The 24,768-nt window shown below is 38.4% G+C and overlaps 3 protein-coding genes and 1 pseudogene across 5 annotated transcripts; 1 reads left to right on the forward strand and 3 right to left on the reverse strand.

Annotated features, from left to right (window-relative positions):
* Positions 1-193: 193 nt before the first annotated feature.
* On the reverse strand, positions 194-1,933 carry LOC306847633 (cyclin-dependent kinases regulatory subunit 1-like). Of its 2 annotated transcripts, none has more exons than XM_079381691.1 (4): positions 1,794-1,933; positions 1,461-1,543; positions 1,090-1,217; positions 194-772 (listed from the first exon to the last, which is right to left on the reverse strand). In XM_079381691.1, exons 2-4 carry the CDS (start codon positions 1,517-1,519, stop codon positions 726-728), a joined length of 234 nt encoding a protein of 77 aa, XP_079237817.1. In that variant the 5' UTR covers positions 1,520-1,543; positions 1,794-1,933; the 3' UTR covers positions 194-725. The 2 variants fall into 2 exon arrangements, with proteins under 2 accessions (XP_079237817.1, XP_079237816.1); XM_079381690.1 differs by having other exon boundaries at positions 1,788-1,875.
* A 1,163-nt stretch (positions 1,934-3,096) lies between these two features.
* On the forward strand, positions 3,097-13,018 carry LOC306847632 (zinc finger protein 687b-like). The gene is made up of 10 exons (XM_079381689.1): positions 3,097-3,171; positions 4,589-6,878; positions 7,419-7,720; positions 8,788-8,972; positions 9,096-9,272; positions 9,358-9,520; positions 9,879-10,217; positions 10,908-11,020; positions 11,149-11,251; positions 11,330-13,018. The coding sequence occupies exons 2-10, from the start codon at positions 4,610-4,612 to the stop codon at positions 11,915-11,917; spliced, it is 4,239 nt and encodes a 1,412-aa protein (XP_079237815.1). The 5' UTR covers positions 3,097-3,171; positions 4,589-4,609; the 3' UTR covers positions 11,918-13,018.
* On the reverse strand, positions 12,102-18,458 carry LOC306847460 (aquaporin-3-like; annotated as a pseudogene). Its single transcript has 7 exons — positions 18,372-18,458; positions 17,865-17,987; positions 17,649-17,778; positions 16,645-16,763; positions 15,920-16,137; positions 15,055-15,136; positions 12,102-12,179 (listed from the first exon to the last, which is right to left on the reverse strand). The product of its transcript is annotated as an aquaporin-3-like (transcript).
* A 1,944-nt stretch (positions 18,459-20,402) lies between these two features.
* Positions 20,403-23,501, reverse strand: LOC306847717 (HCLS1-associated protein X-1-like). Its single transcript, XM_079381839.1, has 7 exons — positions 23,320-23,501; positions 22,387-22,640; positions 22,004-22,224; positions 21,859-21,922; positions 21,379-21,500; positions 21,113-21,203; positions 20,403-20,866 (listed from the first exon to the last, which is right to left on the reverse strand). Exons 1-7 carry the CDS (start codon positions 23,388-23,390, stop codon positions 20,799-20,801), a joined length of 891 nt encoding a protein of 296 aa, XP_079237965.1. The 5' UTR covers positions 23,391-23,501; the 3' UTR covers positions 20,403-20,798.
* Positions 23,502-24,768: the final 1,267 nt, after the last annotated feature.

Raw genomic sequence — 24,768 nt, forward strand, 5'->3', positions numbered from 1 at the left:
AAATGCCAGTTTGCAAGACCAAGCAGCACAACGAGCTGTACAACTAAAAATACCTCAAAGGGAATCACACTGAAGCCTCGCACATTGTATGTCTAGTAAAAGTTAAAGCATTCATTACAATGTACTCAAATTCATCAGCATTGAAATAGATGCAAAGAAGTAAACCTTCTTGCTTTTTATCCAATCAGGGTTTGGTGTTAATCTGAAATAGTTTTATTGTACATGGGTACAGTATTATACATTATTGGAAGTCTTTTCTTAAACACTTTTGAGAAAATAGGTTCAGCTGCTTACTAGTACTGCTGACAGATATTGGTACAAACAGCATTGTTAATACTTTAAGGGAGAAAAAAATAAGTATTTATTTTTAATAAAACAGTATGTGTAATTTGTTAAACAATTTCAAATTCTGTTAGACCTTTCAGAGTCAATTCACCAATGCAAAAAATGCATCAAGTGAAGCTCATACAGAATCATTATAACACAAGTTTGATAAAGAATAATAATAAATACAGGCGCAGCAGGAAATTGCGCACAGTTCTATCTCTCAGTTAAGGCAGAGATCAAGCGCAGTGATGATAATCTAACCCACAGAATAGGCAATACACAGAAGTCAAAAGCAGCACAAATGATATTGACACCATCTGATCTGGGGTATCTCTCAGACTCAGACATCTTCAGATCGCATCCAGTTTTCACAATTCCTTTAGTTTGTGGTTCTGGAGTCACTGGGATTGGGGCAGAGGACGCCGGAAGAGCAAGATATGTGGTTCTATAAAGAAAAGAATTCATGAACATGAATAAGAGCAGTGACAACAGTAGAGACGGCACATATTTGGGTTAGATAAGAATCAGAATGAGCTTTATTGCCAGGAATGTCTACACATACAAGCAATTTGTTTTTGTGACAGAAGATTCTGCAGTGCAACAGAATAACTGTGACTGGACAAAAACACAGATAATAAAAGAGTAAAAATAGAACAAGTAAATAGTGAATAAACAATATATTGACAATTGTATGTACAGGTATATTACAATAGAAAGTCTGGTTCAATAGAGGTTTTGACATTCTAACAAACAAACACATACCGGGCTGATGGATCATGTAATGTACCCATCCTTGACTCTGCTGAACACCCAGATTCCTCCATTCTGTCTCTGACATTAGATGGGTCTTGGGGACTCTTTTAGCTATGTCCTTAGGAAGCATGACATGCCTGAAGATGAATAGCAAACTTCACCCTCATTATAAATGTCATTTTAACAACTCAGAAAATATACATGTTTCTACTTATTCTGATCTTATAAAAACTAAATATCGTGTCGTTTTATTTTGTGATTCAACAGATGGTTAAGCAGCGGAGCATTGTTAGTAGTTTAATATAACGTTACGCACAGCACAACACAAAAACGGAAAACATTATTTGTAAACTGTACAAATGACTGAAATATTTTCCTACCTGTACTCGAATTTGTTGTCGTCATATTTGTCAGAGTAATAAATCTGTTTGTGGGACATGGCGTGTTCTTGTTGTGTCTACAGCTAGATGAAAAACACAGTAACTGTCAGGTCATAAGCTTCATTTACATCGTTTATGTGTACAGTCAACTAACACTTGTCTTAACGTAAATAAAGGACAACAATATATAACTTTTACTTCTGAATAAATGTATAGAAATGTTGTTCATACAGGTTTCAGATCGTTCCCTCCAATGCTAGCTAGCCACTCTAGCTAATAAACACACCAGGAAATTTTGCATTTGTTCTGAATTACTATATTTATGACACTTACTGTTTCTTATTTCTTGTAAATGAAACAATTGTGACGATTACTTCATCAAATACTATTTGTGTTTGAATGTGAAAAGTATTTTTCCTAACGCAATTGACAAAAAAACAACCACCGTTTACGTTTCCGCGAACTTCCCTCTCATGAGTTCGAAGCCCGCCCATAAGAGTTCGAATTTTTACAAGTGCTTTCTGATTGGATAAGATGCGAGACGTCACTAAGACGTCGGCCTGTTACGTTTCGCAAATAAAAGTCCCTATTGTCACTTTCAGGTTTCTCCATAAAGCAATTAGAACTATGGACATTTACGAATGCTCAACTTTCTCGTTTTAAGTTGAATGTATGTATAGCCATTTTTTTCTCATTTTTTAAAAATAAATTTTCATGCTTTTTATGAACGTTTTTGATTCGTTTTTGACCGATTAACGTTGCATCTGTGTTCATTGTAAATGTTATTGGTGTTCAAAAAGCATCGTTCATGACCTTGTTAGCATCTGCAGGATAAAAGGGCGGACAAAAAAAGTCTCATCGCAAGGTTCTGAGCTGATTCTGAATGCCAGTGAACATTCAGTTGATCGCTAGATGGCACTAAAGCCTAGTCTATGAAAATATCAGACGAGCTTGCAAAATTGTGTTGCATTTTCAAGTGGAATGGCTTTTGATATATTTCTGCACATTTCAATGCAATTCATCATGGAATTGTCAATAATAGTCTTATCTTCTTACAATACGGTCTATGGCGATATACGAAATAAAGGATTATATTAAATGCATTTATATCTGTCTATCTATGCAGGAGATTCACAATAATGATTAACAATTTGCCTGTGATGCACAGTATTCGTGTATAATGTATTTCCCTTTCATACTGGTACCCAATCTATTGATTAAAGTATTTATTTGTCTGTTTTTGCCTGTATTTTTGTGGATGATGTGTGAAATGGCAATAAAATGTCTCTTCAAATTTAGTCTATAATACTTTACAATAGATATAGCATACGATAATACAATAAACATTAATCGTCTGTGCTTTAGGGACACAAAAAATTTAAAATCCGCAATCCGTCTAATCAAGGCCTAAACCATATAAACCTAAAGACAGTGAAAAATGAGATCCTGGAAGTATGTAAATAAATAAACAACTATACATCCATAAAATACAATGACAGTGGTCATGTTTTTTGTTGAGTTTAAAATAAAATGCTAAAATATCACCATACATGTACATGCAAACATAACAATATAATCAAGGAAGACGGAAAATTATTTTCCTGTTCATTATTATCATCGTTATCTTCCAAGACCTGGCTGCACTCGATCGATGACGGGAAGTTCAGGCGCTTCATCTGGAGCGAGGATAGTCGGGAATCTCAAAAAACAGGTAAACAAAATAGCTCCCCGTGCATGAAAATACACAATCCGTAAAATAATACACACCTACATAAAATGCATGCTCAAGAAGGCATAATATGGCATCCACGTGAGGTTATTTATAAACAGGTAAATGTTGCAGTGGCCTGTGCTTAAAAGACCCTCGAGACGGGGCAGCACGGACCCCGCCGTCATGACAGAACAAACCCAAAAATACACCTCACACCTCCATTTATCAGCCCACCAGCTGTTTATTTATCAGTCCAGCAACACTGAAGCCACATGTAAGGGACAATATGTGACAGAAGCCCTTTAATCGTACGCATCGTAGGTCCCCATTTGTAGTTAGCCAGGTCAGCTGCAGGTTTTAGCCCTTCTGAATATAAATATATTCAGTTAATCTCTGTAACGTGCTCAGTTGATACTGCATCGATATATATTTTTTATTTATCAATTATGCATTCATGCTGTGTTTTTATTTCATGTAAGAGGGTTTGTATTCTTGTGTTGATACCATAGCAGCTTTAGCGTGCTAAACAGGCTTTATCCATTGTTAGGCAAAAAATTGGATGCTGGATCATAATATTACCTTATGTGTTTAAAATGATTTATTTTTCATATTCCATGCGTAAATATGCATTGCAGTTCAGTCACCATTGCTAAGTTTATACAGAGGCATTACGTAGCTGTTAGCCAAAGCTAACAAAAGCCGCTCGGTGTCATTTGGTGTTGCGCTGTATATATTTGTGTTTATGTTCCTGCAGAAGAAAAGAAAATAGCTAATATAGCAGGATATATGTGGCTAAATCATTAAGTAAATTTCACTTCATATACTTTAGCTCGAAGCGTTTCTGTTACGGATAAAAACTGATAGCTGGAGTACTTGAATTGTAAATAAACTGTGTTTGTGCCAAAAATAATGTTTATATGTATTAAACTCACTTTATGAAAACTGATGACTTGCTATGGTATATTGTTAAAAATACAGCTAAAACATTATCCCCTGCATTAAAGATCCCATTGAATCACACCATATTACAATATATATATTTGTTTTAATTAGCTGTTAAAAAATATGATGAGCCTTTCCATTTGTCCTGTGTTTGTTATGTAATGTTAACACAGGACTTAACGGGACGGTTTACCCAAAGAAGTTAGATAGTTCACATTATTTATTCACCGTCATGTTGTTCCAAACCTGAATAATTATGTCTCCTATAAAACACAAGATACTTTAAAGAATAATGACAACCAAACTGTCGGTGACTATTGACTTCCATTATATGGACAAAAAAAAAAACCCACAGAAGTTTCTCAATATATAATCTTTTGTCAGGTTTGGAACAACATGAAGGTGAGTAAATAATTTAGTTTTTTTATGCAATTGTTATCACAGTTTTCTGACATGTTATTTTTATGTGTTCTAGGATTGAGTCCACTGGCCCGGCATGGGGGACATGAAAACCCCCGATTTTGATGACCTGTTGGCAGCGTTTGACATTCCTGATATTGATGCCAAAGAGGCTATCCAGTCCGCCCCGGATGAGGTGGAGGGACATCAAGGAGCAGGCGGAGGATCGCTCATAAAGACTGGTGATGCTTCAGTAAGTGGAAGTTCAGCCTTAAGATCACCCAGCCCATCCACGGATTCTCAGAGCGACCCTTCTATTGTGAGTGTGATTGTGAAGAACCGTGTTCGCCCTGAGCCCTTTGATGGTGGCGACAGCTCGGTACCAGACCCATTAAACCATAATGGATTTGTGTCTTCCGGTGGGTCAGTGCATGTGTCTCAGTCCCGGGGCCAGCCGAATGGGGAACAGTGGCCCATATGCAGCTCAAAGGCGATTCCAGAGTCTCCAGGAGCACTTGGACCTTCCGGCACTTCCAAACAGGGCAGCAACATCTTCAATAAGCTGAAGCCCTTGATGGCACAAGGTGCTGGAGACTCCGTCGGAAGGGCCCGGAAAATGCAGCTTCTGCAGCAGCAACATATGCAGCAGGAGATGAACCTAGAAGGTGCAGACAAAGCGAAAGCTCCTGCGATTACTAGTGGGACAAGTGGAGCAGCATCTCCTTTCTTTCCCCCACCAAAACCGCTTCTTTCCACTCCCTCTACAGCTTCATCCTCTTCACCGTCATCATCCTCTCCTTCGGTTGGTTCCCGTGTTTCTGGGGCTGTGGCATCATCTCCGCTGGCTACATCTCTAACAGAGCCATTTAACGGATCGCCGCGTCTTAGTTCGTCGGCTTTCAGACGTGTAGATTCAGATGAGGAGGATTCGGATCGTGATTCCGGAGGATCTCTGGTCATCCATGAGAGTCCAGACTCTCCCACTCCACCGAAACTATCACGTCGACTGAGGTCACCTCCAGAAAATTCACAGTCTCCTTCTCTCCCTCCTTCAACATCCATATCGCCCAGCGCTTACCCCAAACCAGGTGACATTCCCTTGGCATCACCTGCTTCACCTCGAGCTCAACAGAACTGGCTTTCTGCATCAGTCCAAACAGGAACCAGAAAGAGTTTACCCCAAGAAGAGCGAAACCCAGAGCATGTGATAGAAGAACGAGATTCGCCAGAGAGCCCCGAGCCAGAGATGCCCAAGTCCTCTATGCCAACATCTGCTGTTACAAAAAGATCATGCAGCTCAGCAGTTGCCTCTTCATCACCATCTGCCTCCCTCCGAGAACCTAAGGACGAAGAAGAGGAGATGGAGGTAGACAAAGGTTCAGCAGAGAATGGACAAGATGTGGCTAATACAGATGGTAAGGATGGTGGGAAAAGGGATGGAGAGAAAATGGAGGTAGATGCTGCACAATCCCTTCCAGCAGACGCCGAATCACTGAGCAGTGGTGGAAAAGCTGTATCTGGTGGAAATGCTCCCTCCAGACCTCTTAAAGTCCGTATCAAGACCATTAAGACATCTACAGGAGGTATCACACGCACAGTTACCCGAGTAGCAGGTAAGGGAGGCACTGCCAATGCAGATAAAGATGCAGGTAAAGCCCAAACGGGAAGTCGAGCTGGTACTGCAAAAGGCGTAAAAAAAAATGACGGTCAAGTGTTAAAATGCTCAACCTTACCAGTATCCACTCTAGAAGCCAGCAGTGCCATGATAGCCGCAGCCAGCAAGGTCCAAAACAAAATGGCCATGCAAGCCGATAAAACGAAAGTTTCTGCCACAGCGGTGAGCATCACGAAAGCCACCACTTTACCAGTTGCGCCAACCGTCGGCGGGATAAGCGTGCGGCCTACAGTCGGTAAAACCGCCAATGGAGGTACTATGCCATGTAAACCAGCATCTATCGTCAACAGCACCGGTGCTGTTATTTCCCGTAGCCAGTCTAGTTTGGTTGAGGCGTTCAACAAGATCCTGAACAGCAAGAACCTGCTGCCCAGCTACCGCCCGGATCTCTCAACCCCGCCGCCCCCCGAATGGGGTCTTCCTATGCCTGCTATTGGCTACCGCTGCTTGGAGTGCGGAGATGCTTTTGCTTTAGAGCGCAGCCTGGCGCGACACTACGACCGGCGCTCTTTGAGAATAGAAGTGACGTGTAATCACTGCGCAAAGCGGCTGGCTTTCTTCAACAAATGCAGCCTGTTGTTACATGCTCGGGAGCACAAGGAACGAGGCCTGGTCATGCAGTGCTCACATTTGGTTATGAGGCCAGTTACAGTGGAGCAGATGATTGGCCAACAAGACACTACTCCCATTGGTACGTTTTGCGACATGCTGTCTTTTTGTCTCAATTTAAATAGGATTGTTTCAGCTTAATATTTAAGAATAAGTTCAAAGATTTTCAGCCAGCTGTTACCTGCACCCAGATATCCCAGTTTATTTATAAGAAAAAAAAAAAAAAACAGTGCTACTTGACAAAATAGAGAAGAACTGTGGCGTTCTCTGTTGCTAAAAACACCCATAATGCAATTTTGATTTTGGCATCATGCCGCTGTCAAATGCAGAAGTTCAATCTGTAGTTTCTGGAGCTGTCAAAAGACAAAAACTACAGATCAAACTTCTACATTTTTGTATTCCTGCCCACAGACAGTCGGATCAATAGAGGTGTGCGGTAACAAAATCAACCTTGCATTGTGGGTGTTAAGTTTTTGGCAAAAGAGAACTCCACAGTTCTTTTCTGTTTTCTCTAGTCATGTAGCACCAATTTTTTTTTCCACCTTTCTTCATAGACAGACTAGTTTTATAAAAGCCCATCTTGTCAGCAGTGAAATAATCTTAAATGTTCTCATTTCTCTAGGTATGCTCTCTCCATCACTTTCCTCTCCACCTCTGTCATCCTCCACCACCCAGACAGGGACGACTCCTGTACCATCCACTTCCAGTCCACTGAAGGACTCCCCTTCTCCAGGCACAGCTTCAACCCAGCCCAGCGCTGCTCGTCGTGGACCCCAGAGTCCCCAGGCCCTGATGCCACTGCCCTGCAAGAAGGGCGAAGCCCTGCAATATCACAACTTCAAGTGTCCTGAATGTCAAGCCCAGTTTTCAAACAAGGCTGAATTAGTGACCCATTTCCAGCAAATCAGAGCTACTCCTAATTCGGTATGTTGCAACATTGTGAATGTGTTCAAATTATTTTTTTCTGTTGGTCCATTGGGCCAGTATTTCAGAATTTTTTTTAATGGCCTGCCAGAAATTTAGCTAACCATACCACATTGGTCATTTTTTACTTTAATTTTCAGCTATATGTTTTTATCTCTCAGAAATAAATTGTAATAAAAACTAAACACACACATACAGATTTGTATTATTTTAAAATTGTAATTAATCGGTCTTCTCCAAATAATTTTCTCCAAATATTTTAATTTGCAATAATTGCTAGTAATTAACCGTTAAATGACTAAATGAAAGATTCATGCACAGATGTTTAATGCAACTTTGTAAATTGTTGCATAAGAAATTAAGAATATATATTAATTAAATAATATATACGTGTGTGTTTATATTTACATATGTGTATATGTGACCCTGGACCACAAAACCAGTCTTAAGTCGCTGGGGTATATTTGTAGTAATAGCCAAAAATTCATAGTATGAGTCAAAATTATTGATTTTTCTTATGTCAAAAATCATTAGGACATTAAATAAAGATCATGTTCCATGAAGATATTTTGTAAAATTTCTACTGTAAATATATCAAAACTTAAGTTTTGATTAGTAATATTCATTGCTAAGAACTTAATTTGGACAACTTTAAAGGTGATTTTCTCAATATTTAGATTTTTTTGCAACCTCAGATTCCAGATTTTCAAATTGTTGTATCTCGGCCAAATATTGTCCTATTCTAACAAACCATACATCAATGGAAAGCTTATGTATTCAGCTTTCAGATGATGTATACATCTCAAGTTCAAAAAATGTACCCTCATGACAGTTTTTTTAGGTCCAGGGTCACGTGTTTGTGTGTGTGTGTGTATATATTCTTAAGTAAAGTTTTGCATTGAATGCTTTTTTTATTTGATGAATTTACATAATGTTGAACAATTTACACATTTATTTTTTGCTAATGTTTAATAAATAATGTCCAGCATCTGTAATGTGTAAGTTAATGTGTAAACTGCTTTATTTACTAACTCCTTTATGTTGTCCTTGCTGTCTTTCTGTTTCAGACTTGTATGCTTTGCTCTCCCCCCATGATGCTGCCTAACTGGTGCAGTGTTTCAGCCCATCAGCGGATTCATAAGCACCGCGCACCCCACGTGTGTCCAGAGTGTGGGGGCACTGCTCGTCAGGCCACATTTCAGACCCATCTAGAAGAGTCTTGCCTGCACTTTGCCAGGCGCATCGGCTACAGGTTCCTGGCCTTCAAATTCCTTTAAGTGGTTTGTGATATCGCAGGCAGTTTCCTTGCTTTGCAGCTCTGTTTTAAATCAAAGAAATTGCCTGCACCTGCTCAAATCTACTTCCTTTATACCAGGTGCTCCAGCTGTCAGGTTGTGTTCGGAGGTTTGAACTCCATCAAGTCTCACATTCAAACAGCTCACTGCGAGGTGTTTCATAAGTGTCCCAATTGCCCGATGGCCTTCAAATCTGCCCAGAGCGCCCAGGGGCACATCACTTCCCAGCATCCCACCCTCACAGCTGCCCAGGCTAAGTAGGTTGACCCGTCACACACAGCTTTTTGTGATTAGTGCTTAATATTTTTTTTAACGCTAAAAATTCTTATATTAATTCCACAGGATGATCTACAAGTGTGTCATGTGTGACACAGTGTTCACCCAGAAACCTTTGCTCTACATGCATTTTGACACTCACCTGGCCAAACAGAAGGTGCATGTGTTCAAATGTCCAGACTGCACTAAACTTTATGCCCAGAAAGGGTCCATGATGGAACACATCAAGGTAAATACCTTATTAATAATAATACCAATAAATAATAAAAACAACAACAAAAATAGTAATAATAATTATTATTATTATATAGAGTGCATTTGAGGATATTAATTGTTTACGATTTAAATTAATTACTTGTTATTTTGCCTTTTGTGTTACCAATTCTTTGCACTTCCTCTAAAGAATGTGGTGTCAGACAAGGCATACAATAAAACTCTTGGTTTGGCCTTTATAAAGTGGTTTCTGTGTATCACCTTGTCTAAAGCTCATACCAAGTACAACAGCCACTTCAGTGTGAACTGTAACATTTTCCTGTCAGTGACACTCATGCTTTTAACCAGAGCTGTCTTGTAATATTTCCCATTAGACTGCTCATAGAGGCCTGTCCGTCAAAGCCGAGGCTCCGCCCACCACCTCATCTCCGGTCTCAGCTCCTTCCAGCAACTCCACCTCTAAACCTAAACCCACAGAAAACAACTCCGATGAGTTGAGCCAGGGACAGGGAGAAGATGATGAGGAGGGGGAAGAGGAGGAAGGAGAGCATGAAGGGGAAGAGAGAGACGAGGGAGAAGAGGAGGAGAATGAGGAGGAAGATCAGGTGAGCTCTCCAGAAAGCGGGAGTATGGAGTGGAGGTGCAAAGAGTGCAAGAAACGCTTCGCTGAGAGAGAAGAGTACATCGACCACATGAAGAACGAACATGGCACGGTAGGTACTTAAAAACATGCACGTGTGTATATATATATATATATATATATATAGTTTACATTTATTTGTATTATTTTTCAGTGTTTATTTTTAAAACATTTATTCCATTTCAATTTACAAAGAAAATATAAAAGTTTTTTAGTAAGATTTTAATAAGACTTTGTGAGCATAAGAATTTGATCAAAAATACAAATAAAATGATAATATTGTGAAACATCATTATAATTTAAAAGAACTTTTGTGGAAACGTAATAGATTTTTAATGATTTTTTTATTATTTTGATTAATAGAATATTAAAAAGAACAGCATTTATTTAAACTGTATAATTTGTAATGTCTCTATTGTCACTTTTAATAAATTGAATATGTCCTTGCTGAGTAAAAGTAATATATATATATATATATATATATATATATTAGTGCTGTCAAATGATTAATCGCGATTAATCGCATCCAAAATAAAAGTTTTAGTTTACATAATATGTGTGTATACTGTGTATATTTATTATGTAAATACAAATACATGCATGTATATATATTTAAGAAAACTGTTATGTTTTAAGCAATTAAGCCTCCAATATGCCATGGATGACAGTATCCAAAACATTAAGAGATTTTATTTTTTATTATTGTACATTTAGTTAATTTCTTTACATTTGTGATAAGCCTGTCTTGTTTTTCTTCCTCTAGTTAATGAAGAAGTTCCCCTGCAGACTGTGTGAACGCTCATTCAGTTCAGCCAACAGCCTTCGTCGACATGTACGGATAATACATGAGGGCGTCAAGAGAGTCTTCCGCTGCCCGTGAGTCAAATATTCATTAACCACAAATTTATTTGAATCTTTCTTTTCCTCCCTAAAAACGATTCTTCGTTTGTTTAGTTTGCCCCTCTAATTCTGCATATATTGTCCATATCTTCTGCTCTCCTCAGGCACTGCTCAGAGGGTAAGCGTACGTTCAGTAGTCGTCTGATTTTGGAGAAGCACATTCGGGTCAGACATGGCATCAGAGCTCGACAAACAACAGACAGACAGGTCAGTTTAGACACTTCACCTCTTTAGAGTTCAGAGATATTTGATTATCCATATATTAATTTGAATTTCCTCTCCCAGAATACTCCAAACACCAGAAAGCGTTCGCTTCCGGGTGACGGGGCAGGCAGTTCGTCTGAGCTTGACAATGAGGGCGGAGCTCCACCAGTAGGGGGCGGCGCCGATACCGATGACGTCGCAGGAGAAGACGCCTCGGGTCTAGCCAAAAGAACTCGAGCGTCTGAGAACCGGCCACTCGAGCAGGAAGAAGACGACGGCACATTCCGCTGCACACCCTGCGGCTTCACCTCACAGGATTGGGAAGAGTTCCAGCGCCACATTCCCATCCACTGTGATGCAGAGAACGCGCCGCAGCAGTGCCTGCAGTGTGGTGCCTGCTTCGCCTCGGCCGGCTCACTCAGCCGACACAAATTCATCACACACCGTTTACGCCAAGGTCCACATGACAATCGGGGCGGAAACTCTTCACCTGGCGCGTCGCCACAGGACGGCTCGCCATCCTCGCCTAAAGCGGGCGAGGAGGGGGAGGGAGGGGTCAGCTGCAGGGTGTGCGGCCGGCGCTTCGACAAGGCTTCGGACCTTAACACGCACTTCCGCACGCATGGCATGGCCTTCATCAAGGCACACAGGACCGACAAGCCCTTGTAGAACAAGCGAGATGGGACAAGACAAGGAAAAGCCATTGCAAAATGGTTAAGATTAATACACATAATTTGGAAAATTTCACCTGTCGTTATGATTGTAACGTCATCTGTCTTCCAAAACACAAAGATATTAAAGTTATTTCCCCCTTTCCTCCCTGTTTGTTACATCCTCAGCATTTTAAATTAATTTAAACAAGGTCAAATTGTATCTGCTCAAAAACTGCTTTACGTCGAGCAGCTTGGCGTTTGCTGGGTTTTGCGTCAACCTACAAAAAACATTAAAGCAAAAAGGGTGCTAGTGAATGGTTTTTTTAAAAAATAAAGGAAAACACTGACTTTTAAATGTAACGATATTGTACAGACATTGTAGTACTGATATTTATTTATATTGAAGCATTCGTCAGTCTTTTGATAATTGTTGAACTTTAAGTGAGGTGAAAAAGTTTCATTTGTGCAAGGAGATATACAGCAGACGTATATGAGGTCAAAGATGGATTGTAAAGTTTAAATAGTCAAAAAAAGGTCAATATAAGTATACATGGATACATTTCAGTCACAGATACACTTGAGCACATTTTTTGTGTATAAATGCAGTACATCAGTATGATATGGTTGTTGAATTTGGAAATGTGAATAAGTTCAGTCTTTGTATTTTTTTCTCCTAAGCTGAAAGTCAATATTGAAATACTACTAGTGAAAGTTTGCGTTCGGAGCCTGGTGTAATTTTTACAACATCTGAATCGGCATTGAGTTTGAAGGATTGCTTGTGTGTGTTTTATGATGAATTATGTACAAATATGAATGTCGTTTGTGATTTTTTTTTTTTTTTTTTTTGATAACAGACTATAACTTGATAACTTTCTATCAGAAAGTTCTGTGCTTGTCGAAAACCACATTTCTTATAAATAATATTGTGATCGTGTAAATCATCTGTGTGAGTGTGACTTTCTATCCCTCCAGTAATATATGTATATGTCCCATACATAGACAGTCTATAAACAGCCATCTTATTCTGTGATGACCTGCCTGTTTCACTGCCGTACATCTGTGTCAGTTCTCTTGCCCTTCTTTCTAAATAAAACAGTAAATTGGTACGGTACAGATCACGGTGTCCTTGATGATTCATGTCCCAGTGCATGCTGGGAACTCCAACACAGTAAAATGCAGTTTTAATATCATCATTAGCAATATAATTGAATCCAATGCAATTACTTCTGAAACTCATGGCAGTGAAAATTCATAGAAACTTAATATGTAACATTTAACAATAAAGTCACATTTTTCAGTGCCATGGTTAACATGAACTGATGTTGAGCAACATATTTTTCCAGGATTTATTCATGTTTGTTAACATTAGTATTTATAAAAACAATTATTCTTCGTTCAGGTTCACAAAACTTGTTGAAATGATTAATCTTAATGTTAACAAATAAAACAATATAAAGTCTTACCACTTCATTACAGAATTCAGTACCTGATTTTTGAAAACAAAGCTAACAAAATATGAATATAAAGTACTATATTTCTGTTGAATTTATTGAGCAGTAATTCAACAGTAGGCAAGATGGTAGTCAAGTAGTAAAATTAATTTGTGAAGTAGAAACACTTAAGTAGCATTTTCAGGTAAAACATACCCCAATAATGTTATATTTACAATTTCACCAAAATAATAATAATAATAAAAATTACAGTTAATGTGGACTTCAAAAACTAGTTTAGTTTAATATGCACTACCATTTAAAAGTTTTTTGTTTTGTTTTGTTTTTTAAGAAAGTTTATTAAACAAGAATGTCTGGCTGCTTTTTTGGCTGCTGTCCCTTTAAGAGCTGCTGCTGCTGAACATGAGCAGATCTGACACGCATCTCTTTACCTTTTCTAACCCACTTCAGTCTCTAATGAGTTGAATCGAGTGTGTTAGGTGTGTGTTTCTACTTGCTGAAGGGCACATGTAAATATGACATGTATTATAATGGGTTGATATGAAGATTGTTTTAAGCTCACTTAAATTAGAAGTTATTTTAAGTAGTCCAATAAATGTTAAAATTGATAGCTTTGTAATGTTGAATGGCTAATCAATGGTTAAAAATGTGTGGGGGGGGGTTATTTCATAGAGACATCAGAATTATACTGGCCTTCAGTCATAAAAAAGATGCCATTTATACAAATATTAAAAATGTACTGTTTTTATGTTGTTTCTACATTAATTCGAAGATTGAATGGGAAATTATTGCAATGTAAATGTATTTTTTAGAAACTTTAATGTTAGGGGGGAATAATCGGGATTAATCGCAATTAAGAAAAAAATGTGCATTTAATTAGTTAATTTTTTTAATCGATTGACAGCACTAATATATATATATGTATACACACACAGTCATGTGAAAAAGTTAGAACACCCTATTGAGTTCCATGGTTTTCTGTATCAGGGCACAATAAAAAAATATCTGGTTCTTGGCAGGTCTTAAATTCTGGAAAATAAAACCTCATATGAACAACATCACATGACATATTGCACCATGTCATTATTTATTAATTATTATTTATTTTACAAAAATAAAGCCAAAATGGGAAAGCCATGGGTGCCAAAGTTAGGACACCCTTACTGTTAACATGGGTAAGTAGCAGTCAGGCACTGCTAATCAAATGCCTTTGATTAACTGATCATCAGCAAGTGTGAGCACCTCTATAAAAGCAGACGTTTTGGCAGTTTGCTGGTCTGGAGCCTTCAGGTGTGTGTTAACACAATGCCAAGGAGGTAAGACATCAGCAAGAAGCAATTATTGCTTCCATCAATCTGGGAAGAGTAATAAAGCCATTTCAAAACAAACTGAAGTCCATCATTCCACAGTGATGAAGATAATTCACAAGTGGAAGACATTCAAAACAGACCCTAATCCCCCCAGGAGTGGATGTCCAAGCAAATTCACCCCAAGATCAGACTGTGTAACGTTCAGAGAAATGGCAGATAATCCAAGAACTTCACTACAGACTCTTCGGGCCTTAGTTAACATGTTAAATGAAAAAGAAATTAGAAAAATATGGGACACGTATGGCATGTTTGGAAGGGTTGCCAGAAGAAAGCCTCTTCTAAGAAAAATATGGTAGCACAGTTTAGGTTCGCAAAATTGCATCTGAACAAACCATAAGACTTCTAGAGGATTGACCTTTGAACAGATGAGACCAAAGTGGAGATGCTTGGCACAGCGCCACATTTGGTGAAAACCTAAAGAGCACAAACACATCATACCAAAAATTAAGCATCCTGGTGAAGGGCTGATGATTTGGGGTTTGTTTTGTAGTCATAGGATCTGGACACCTCACAGTCATTGAGTCGACCATGAACTCTTCTGTATATCAAAGTATTCTAGAGTCAAATGTGAGACCATCCGTCCAACAGCTAAAGCTTGGCCAAAACTAGGTCATGCAAGAGGACAATGATCCAAAGTTCATCAGCAAATCTAAAACAGAACGGCTGAAAAGAAAAGAATCAAAGTGTTGCAATAGCCCAGTCAAAGTCAAGCGCTCATCCTGGCTCAAATGCTATGGTGGAAGCTGTGCATAAACAAATGCTCATAAACCTCAATAAACTATAGTAAAGTTGTAAAGAAGAGTGGGCCAAAATTCCTCCAGAACAATGTGAGAGACTGATAAATTCAAACAGAAAATGATCACTTCAAGTTATTACTGCTAAAAATGTATCTACAGACAGTTGAATCATAGAGTCTCCTAACTTAGTCACACATGGCTTTTCCATTTTGGCTTAATTTTTAGTGATTAAATAATAACATGGTGTGCTATGTCATGTGATGTTGTTCATCTGAGGTTTTATTCTCCAAATTTTAAGACCTGCCAAGGACCAGAAATGTTTTTTGTAATGTCCTGATACAAAAAACCATGGAATTCAATAGGATGTCCTAACTTTTTCACATGACTGTATGTGTGTGTGTGTGTGTGTGTGTGTGTGTGTGTGTGTGTGTGTGTATAATATATTGAATGTTAGACTGACCTGAACACTTCATCTCCCCAGCCAGCAATGTAAGAGAAGAGTCTCGGGCCGATGTCTCGAGCCGGGTTGATGGCATATCCGCTTTTAGACCCCATCGAGATGCCAATCACCAGGACAGCTGCTCCTACCAGGACAGGCTCCAGACCAGGAGGAGCTGGTGTGTTAAGAGGGTCTCCCAATGCAAGAACACACACTAGCAGAGCAGCTGTGCCAATTATCTGCAGGACAACCTCAAGTTAGTGTGGTCTGTCGACACAGTTCACTTCAGATCAAACTGACAAACACATATTTTTTAAGTTTTGTTCTTTTAAAAGCCTTGTTAATGTTACATGACTTTGACAGAGTGTGAACTGAGCTAATCCATTTACAGACACAAACCAAAAATACGCTTTACAAACATATGACCAATAGGTGGCACAAAAAATTACTGTGTTTAAAAGTGAGTCATTGAATCATTCAATCCTTCAAATCATCTATTCAAAGAAAATACATGCATTCTACTGTGGCTTCTTTTGGAACAATTTTCAATGGCTGACAATAACTGACAGTATTGTATATAAAATGGAAGCTACTTTTGCATAAAAGCATCAGAATAGGTAATTGTTATGAATGAACATAGTTAGCTTTGATTATTTGGTTATGTTGATCTTATGAAAGTATTGTGTCTTGAGAATAGTCGTAGCATTTCAAACAGTAGATTTCAATGTTTCGTATATTATGATGACCTGGTCCACCACTCCTCCCCATAGACTCAGGTAGTCTGCTGGATAAATTGAGAAGATACCAGCAGTGGCGGTGGCACCACTAACTGTCAGATGCCCTCCAGTGAAATCCATTATGGTATGTGTGAACAAACACTTATGAATAGAAAAGTGTCTTCATTTGGACATACTTGTGTATTTTTACATATATATAATCAGTCAAAATTTTGGATCACCAAAAGATCACCGTAACCAAATATTCAAGACTAATTATGTTAATTCATAACATAATGTAAAATGTAATATATTGTAAATGTAATATATCCCTGTGATGGCAAAGCTGGATATTCAGCCATTACAAATGTGGTAACCATGCAATACCTTAAAGAGCTATTTCTAACTGGTTATAAAAACTAATTTTGTTCACATAAATTCATGTATTTAGGTTAATATTGTTGTAAAATATATTAGATAATAGTTTTTAGAAATCATTATATACCAATTTTTCAGTCTAGTCTTCAGTGTGATATTCTATTATGCTGAGTTGGAGCCTAATTGTTTTTGAATGTGTTTACATATTACATATTATTGAATATGTTTTCAACATTCATAATAATAAATCAAATGTTTTTTGAGCAGCAAATCAGCATATTAGAATCATTTCTGAAGGATCTGAAGAAATAACGACTGAACACTGGAGGAATAATTTACATTTTCATCACAGTAACAAATTACATTTTAAAATATATTCAAATAGAAAACTGTCATTTTAAATTGTAACAATATTTCACAATATTAGTTTTTACTGTATTTTTGTTCAAATAAATATAGCCTTAGTGACCATAGGAGACCATAAAAAAATCTCTGCTATTCCAGACTATTTCGACACACTATTTTCCCATTTAATATACTGTAAAGCTGCTTGGACACAATCCGCATTGTAAAAAGCGCTATATAAATAATGGTGATTTGACTTGACTTTTGACTGGTAGTGTAGATAAGATAGATCATGAATGAGATTCACTCACCATAGTACTGAACAGCTGCAGCCAAGAATGCACCAAAGAGCTGCGAGCACACATAGAATGGAAGACAAGTCCAGGAAAACCTGACAAGCACACACAGGGTGAGGGGAAACTGCTGGATTCAGGTGAGCTCCTTAAACAGATGAGAAATGTATTCATTTACATGTATATACAGGGACTTATGTCTTCATATCCACAGCTGCTTTAGAGATTTTATACCTGATACTCCTTTTGCCACATAAATCCCAAATGTGGTGCCCAATGCAAACCCGAGGTTGACAGGTATTCACCCTTAGTGTTCTGAGAGGTCGTCACCTGGGCAACTGATCCTCACCCAAAACGCTGAAGAGAAAGTAGCATCAAGAAAAATAAGGAATTATCTAGTGTGACTGTTTATGTCTATAATGAAAAGGTTTATGGCACAACAAGATTGCTGTGAATTTTGGTAAGTGAAGTTTCTGTTCAGTGCCAAAATTTTAGGTCTAAGTTGTCAGTCTCCAGAATATTGCTGAAATTCTTTGCACATTTGCAACAGAAACGATTTAAGGTGCTACATTTGACTCAACGATAATGGGATTTAAGATAAAAAATGCAAACATGTTTATAGGGCTATACATAAAAAATAAGATAGGAATCTCATAAAACTGGTGAAAAGTATTACAATTTTGCAAAGATACAATGTAGTGGTACATATTCCCACAATACAAATACAGCTGGCTGACTTACGATTAAAATATAGACTCCGAAAAATTCCGCCAGACATTCTCTGAACAAACTGCTCTTGATTCGGCATCTCCTCAGCAGACGATCCATAATTTCTGCCCTCTGTGTCTTTCTCTGTGTTTACAATGAAAGTATGTAGGCCAGGAATTCAGGACTCCCTGCAGAAGGTCTGTAATGAAAAGACCCCATCAGAATGCATGGTCTTCCAAAAAAAAAACTGTTTAGCAAATTATCACACCGCAAACGTAAGACTATCTGTTGTGGTTTAAGTGTGTGTCTGGGGAAGTAATGACAATTGCATGTAGTACATTGCCCTTGTGTGTTATAAAACCAGAAGTAGTTTATTGTTAACTTTTATCTGTGATGCACTGCTGACATACACCAGATGCATAAATCTTCTACCATTCATTTTAAAACAAAAGCTTAATGACCTAATTCATACAAAATACCTTCATTTTTAAAAGTGTGTGTGTGTGTGTCGTCAGAGTAAAATAAAAGATACAGAAGGCGGCTTGTTATTAGCTGAACCATTTATCCATAACCAATGTCTAGTTAAGAAAGCAAGCCATGTTTATGTTGAGTCATAAATAACATTTATAAGCACATACATAAATGTATATCTCTCATGCATATCTAATGGTGAGTTTGCTCCCAGGCCCCATTTTCTCTGTTTTTCCTAATGAACTAGTTTTCTGGGTAATTAAGCAAAGCTACACTAGTTGACATCTGATGTGTAAATGTTGGACCCTGAGATCCATGATTGCTTCCAAAAGAGTTAATGTGTCCATGTAGCTGCTCTCAATGTTCTCCTCATGCAAGTCTCACCAATGGACTAAAATTATAAGTACGGCCTAAAACAATCATTCAAACACTTTCTACACTGTTGGTTATTCATATTGGGATCAAAATGGCCCAGAAACGTGAAATCAGCTTTTGAGGTTCTCTCATATCTGTAGAGCTTGTGTCTTAACTTCCATCTACTTAGAAGATACACATTTATATAACTGAGTATAAAGTCAATCCCCATAAAGTTGATGTCACTAGATAAAGATCAAATTGGGTGCAAAGCTAACCAGCTCTCACCACAGTTATGGCATGATATGCACTATAACCAGCAGTGTGCCAGGTTTGGTGCCTATATCTTTGACCATGATGTTCCTGTATGTGTTAATTTTTTATGGGGAAATTAAAAATTATTTTCTGACAGTCAACAAGAGCAGACAGAAAAACCTGTGACAGGTCTAGATGTGGCAGAACTGGGTCAGCCTGTTATGAGGCAATACTGACAGATTCAAAATGAAACACTTTTTGTTTCCAAACATACCTTGTGTGATCACATTCTGGAAACTGAAGAGCTGATTAACTTTAAGATTCAAAGAAATAAATAGTCCCATTTGAGAAGAACCAAAGAAACTGGAGCGTAAAAGAATTTAAAAGGCAAAAATATAACAAAATTAATGAACATTAAAGAGGTTTATTAAGTTTTGGACTTGCCAGGAGGATAAATCGCCCCAGGATCTTCTTGAGGAAAAATGTTCAGTGTCCTTTTCATGGCCACCTCAACATTATTTCAACAATTTTCAAATCCATTTGATTGGCTCTATCACACTCTCCTCTCCACCTGTAGCTGGTGTGTGGTGAGCGCACTGGCGCCGTTGTACTGTGGCTGCCGTCGCATCATCCAAGTGGATGCTGCACACTGGTGGTGGTTGAGGAGAGACCCCCACATGATTGTAAAGCGCTTTGGGGGTACGGCTATACACAATAAATGCGCTATATAAATGCATCATTCATTCATAATTTAATTTAAAGAGCTTAATTTCATCACAGAACCCAATGTCCTTGTTACTATCTGAATAGGTTAAATCCAGGCTGACTAGTTATGTTTGGCTTTGTTCAGTTCACATTTTACAAGAAAAGCATTACATTTTTAGGATTTTGACATCATAAAAATTTAGAGCTGATCTGTGTTCATCACTTTTTAAACTGACCTTTTGTCAAAGCATCCTTAAAACAAAAGAAAAACAAGGCAGATCTTATTATTTTCTTTATGTTACACAGTGAAACACCACTGAAAATACAATTTACAAATATATTAAACTCTGTCTTATCATCTGCTCTTCTTTACCAGCAAACTAAAATTGTGTCAGTCCTTTTCAGAACATTGCAGCTTCAACAACTAACCCAAGGTTCAATGTTAATACAATTCTTAATCTATTCTCAAAAGTGTATTGAAAGAAAAACAGTAGGCAACATTATTAAGGTCAGTTTGTGGCATCAAATGATTGTTCTTCGCTCAAATAATCAAGAATGGATCTCCACATTCACACTGAACAATTCAATCAGACAATGTAAAATCAACTAAATTATTGAGTGTTTGCTGGGAAAGGATGAAAAGAGATCGTCCTTAGGTTTGTGTTCACAGCTTCTTCAGCCTCTGAAGAACTTAGAAAACACTGAGAAATCATCCTGCATGTCAATAGATGGGTTCAGTCCACCTGAAATATGCAGAAAATACATTTCTGAATGATTATTCAGGAAAAGCTAGAGCAAAGCATTGAACAAGCTTGAGGAATATTCTGAATTACTTTCAAATGTATAAAGTATTTTAAAAGTAAATGAGGATGTTATATAAATCCTCTAAATATAAAATCACTATTTTAAATATTCTCTTTGTATTTTACGTTTAAGGCCATACATTACATGGGACAGGACACTTAAAGAAATGTCTAGAAATCGCTAACCTGGCCCGTCTCGGACACCTGGACCGGAGATGGTCACTGTAGTCTCTTCATTACCTTCACCGTCTCTGACTGTTCGCCTTTCCTCTACTGTCTACACACACATACATACATTCTGTATCATTGTAATTAAAAACAGGTGTTTCACAGGCTTGTTAGACAACATCTGAACACAAGATGTGTGGGATTATTTTGAGTGTTGCTCTACAATATTACCATATTTTTGATCAGAATAACTTTTGAGTACAAAATTATACAGGATCACTCACTCCATCTGGTCTGACCACCTTGGTGACGCTGACAGACTTAAAAGTTGACCTTATCTTTGGCTGTGAAGGTGCTGGAGTCAAGATCTGATCCAGACCACCTGAAGACACCTGAGAGTCCAGATCTGAGGGTGGAACCAGAAGACAAAAGGTCTGGAAGAATTATGCATTGTATCTACTGGATATCAGGCAAGAAATTCATATTTTCATGCAGAAAAATCAGACAAAATGAAAAATCTGAAATTTTATACGGCAGTGATCCGTCATTCTTTTATTTGGAGGCTAAGATGTTTTTCAAGTGTCTGGATATCTAACTATTCATTAAGATATCCAAACTTCTTTAAAAATTACAAAAAATTGTGCGCACAACTGTTCAGAATAGTGGGGGGAAAAAAGTGTTAATTGAGAACTTGTTTTCTTTTTGCTTACTGTCTGTACTTGAATTTAAAATCACAGGAAAATAAATAAAGCAAAATGCATTACCTCCATCCTCTTTTTTCTCTCCCTCTTTTGGTTTTAATAGGTCATCTTTCCAAAGATCATGAAACTAAAAATAAAATGAAGACAATCAGGTGGCAAACTCAGCATAAAGAGACTCTAAAAGCACTGAATCGGTGAATAGGTTTACCTTTGAGAAGGGTCTCCACTGAGGAAAGTTGCTGCTGGGATCCTGTGGGGAAGAGGAATCCCTGTCCTTTGGTGCCCCAGAGGGGGGAGGGAGGGGTGGTGTGTAGGGTTTGCTGTCAGGAGACTTCAACATGAAATCTCTAACCGAGTTACTACTTCCTGCCCGACCCCTGCCTTTCTCTGCATCCTCCTGAGGAGGCGGAGCTTCTATTGATGGAGCACCTGTTGGGCAAGAGAAGAGCAGGAGAAGCTAGTAACATAAAATGCACCTAATCAGCTTTCAAAATCTAAATGAAGAAAGAAAAATCCTGGATAATCCTGGAAGATAAAGACATACTTTAAACAAATTCAATTATAAAATCATTTTGGAGCAAACAAACGTACCTCTGTGTCCGAAGCCATAATGCTCATCAAAGCGGCCTAAACTGGCAAAGATCTCCTCCATGTCCCTGAAGATCTGGCCAAACAGCTGAGGTTCCTCGAAGCGCATCCCGTCGGGCCCAAAACTGAAACCAAATCTGAAGGCATCATCAAACGGGTCCCGATGGGGCCTATTAAAGTCATCGTGGTGTAATCCACCGTCATCATCCTCATCGTCATCATCTTCTTCATGAATCATCCCATCAAAGAAGGGGTCCCTGATCAAAACGCATTCAAATTAGCAGACTGCTCAGAATTAAACAATGTCACTGTAGTGTATTAATGAGGAACAATGAGAAATAAATACACCTCAAACCAACCAAGATCTACATTTGCATTTAGAACTAAAACTAATAGAACTTTCACTTCTAATAAAGAGATAATGAGAAAATAAAAACATTCTGGAGGTTTGGTTTCTGAATCTTCATTACTGCTATTTTTCACACTCTAGGATAATAATAATAACAATCAAAAATGAGGCCCGCTGTTATTTATGCTCTGATGTGTCAAAGTAAAACTTAAAAAGAGTGTGTACCGTGTTCCATATGGCTTCACATATAGTAGCAATTTGTAAATTATTCTGGGCAATGAAACTACAGCAACAAATAATGCATTAAAGAATTGTCAGTGCAGTTGTGAATGATTTGATAAAGTAAAACTACTCTAAAGTTTATGGTTCTAAAAGCACATTCACCGAGCATTTATTTTCATTGACGTCAACACAGAAACGTCAACAAATTAAAAATAAATAATTGAAGCATGTACGTTTATAACACTATACACAATATCTTAACCTATAGTGTATCTTGTCAAAATTATCTCTTATATTAAAGTGTTATTTAGTCTAACGGCTGCTGCTCACTGTAAGGAGGCATTTAAACTGTTGGATAGACTCACCTGCGGCCATCACCACGATAATGACCCCCGGGAACCCCGAAAAACCCACGAAACAGATCAAAGACGCTCATTTAAGGACGCAGTATCCAGTGGTCCTTCACAAACGCCACCATAACAATCTCAGTTGTGTCAGAGATCCAGCACAGGAAGGACTAGGAGGAAACCTACGAGATCTTTCCGCTAGCTTCCGGAAAATCCTTTCAAAATAAAAGTCATGACTAATAAAAATGACAAGATGAGGAATACCATTTTAAATTTGAATTGTAAAATAAATAGAAATAACAATACCAGACTATTGGTAGTTGGAAAACAATATAGACATTTTTATCAAGTTTAGATGAATGTATGTGAAGGATTTACATTAGGGGTTGTAAAGCCAATCTATGGAATGATATTTCGGACATTATTCAAACGGAATTGCAAATTGTATTTGCAATTGCGTTTTCAATTTGTGGACGCATAAAACGTGACAATCCAAACGCAAATGCAAATCGCGCATTACCGTTTAAAATGGAAATGCAAGTATGCATGGGATCCTGTGGGGAAGAGGAATCCCTGTCCTTTAGTGCCCCAGAGGGGGGAGGGCGCATAAAACATGTTCTCGTCACAAATGGTGGTCCGTTCGGGATGTCCAGTCTATGGAGCTTGGACAGACAAATGTCGGAGCTGGCACAATCGTTTGGAACTACTGGCAGTCTTCCTGGCTTTCAGACAGTTCTTACCAGTCATGTACTAGTCAGGACGTACAACATGATTGTAGTTTCTTACCTGAATCGTCAAGGAGGATTACATTCTCGTCCCCTGTACAGGCTGGTGAGGAGTGTTGTTCTTTGGGCTCAAACCAAATTCCTGTTGATCAGAGCAGTTCATGTCCCAGGTCACCTGAACTCAGGAGCAGACTTGCTCTAAGGACAGAGCCTGGAGGACGGGGAATGAAGATGACACCCCCAGATGGTGAATCGTCCTTCAGCCAAGCAGAAGTGGATCTGTTTGCTTCGAGCACCACTCCGAGCACCACTCCGCACTGCCCACTCTGGTTTTTCCCGTCTCCCCCGTCGCCTCTAGGTCTGGATGCTCTGGCCCACAGATGCCCAGAATAGTCATGGTTTTCAAGCCTTGTCAGTTTTGTTGATAGGCCCTCCTTGGGAGGTTCCCTTCAGGCAAACAATCTGTTGACACAAGCTTGGGGCACGATTTGGCATCCTCGGCTGGAATTATGGAAGTTATGGGTGTGGCCCCTGAGCAGAATGCGTTAATGTGCTCCGGTCTCTAGGCTGAGACTACCGACACAATTATCAACTCTAGAGCTCCCTCCACAAGACGCTTATATGCTTTCAAGTGGAGACTGTGTCTCATAGTGTAGGCAACGTATTCTGGACATAGTTCATTCCCCCGTAGGTTCAGTGCTGGAGTTTCTTCAGAATCATTTTTCTAAGGGAGTGACCCCCG

Source organism: Barbus barbus, assembly GCF_936440315.1.
Source record: "Barbus barbus genome assembly, chromosome: 27".
NCBI lineage: Eukaryota > Metazoa > Chordata > Actinopteri > Cypriniformes > Cyprinidae > Barbus > Barbus barbus.

Excerpts from the sequence above, each read along its gene's own strand:
- LOC306847717 (XM_079381839.1), bottom strand. The coding sequence starts at position 23,390 with ATGAGCGTCTTTGATCTGTTTCGTGGGTTTTTCGGGGTTCCCGGGGGT. Across the intron at positions 22,225-22,386 it reads TTATGGCTTCGGACACAGAG|GTGCTCCATCAATAGAAGCT; the intron begins GTACGTTTGTTT and ends CTTGCCCAACAG. Across the intron at positions 21,923-22,003 it reads AGTGGAGACCCTTCTCAAAG|TTTCATGATCTTTGGAAAGA; the intron begins GTAAACCTATTC and ends TTTTATTTTTAG.
- LOC306847633 (XM_079381691.1), bottom strand. The coding sequence starts at position 1,519 with ATGTCCCACAAACAGATTTATTACTCTGACAAATATGACGACAACAAA. Across the intron at positions 1,218-1,460 it reads GACAACAAATTCGAGTACAG|GCATGTCATGCTTCCTAAGG; the intron begins GTAGGAAAATAT and ends ATTCATCTTCAG. Across the intron at positions 773-1,089 it reads TTACATGATCCATCAGCCCG|AACCACATATCTTGCTCTTC; the intron begins GTATGTGTTTGT and ends TTTTCTTTATAG.
- LOC306847632 (XM_079381689.1), top strand. The coding sequence starts at position 4,610 with ATGGGGGACATGAAAACCCCCGATTTTGATGACCTGTTGGCAGCGTTT. Across the intron at positions 6,879-7,418 it reads ACAAGACACTACTCCCATTG|GTATGCTCTCTCCATCACTT; the intron begins GTACGTTTTGCG and ends TCATTTCTCTAG. Across the intron at positions 8,973-9,095 it reads GCCAGGCGCATCGGCTACAG|GTGCTCCAGCTGTCAGGTTG; the intron begins GTTCCTGGCCTT and ends CCTTTATACCAG.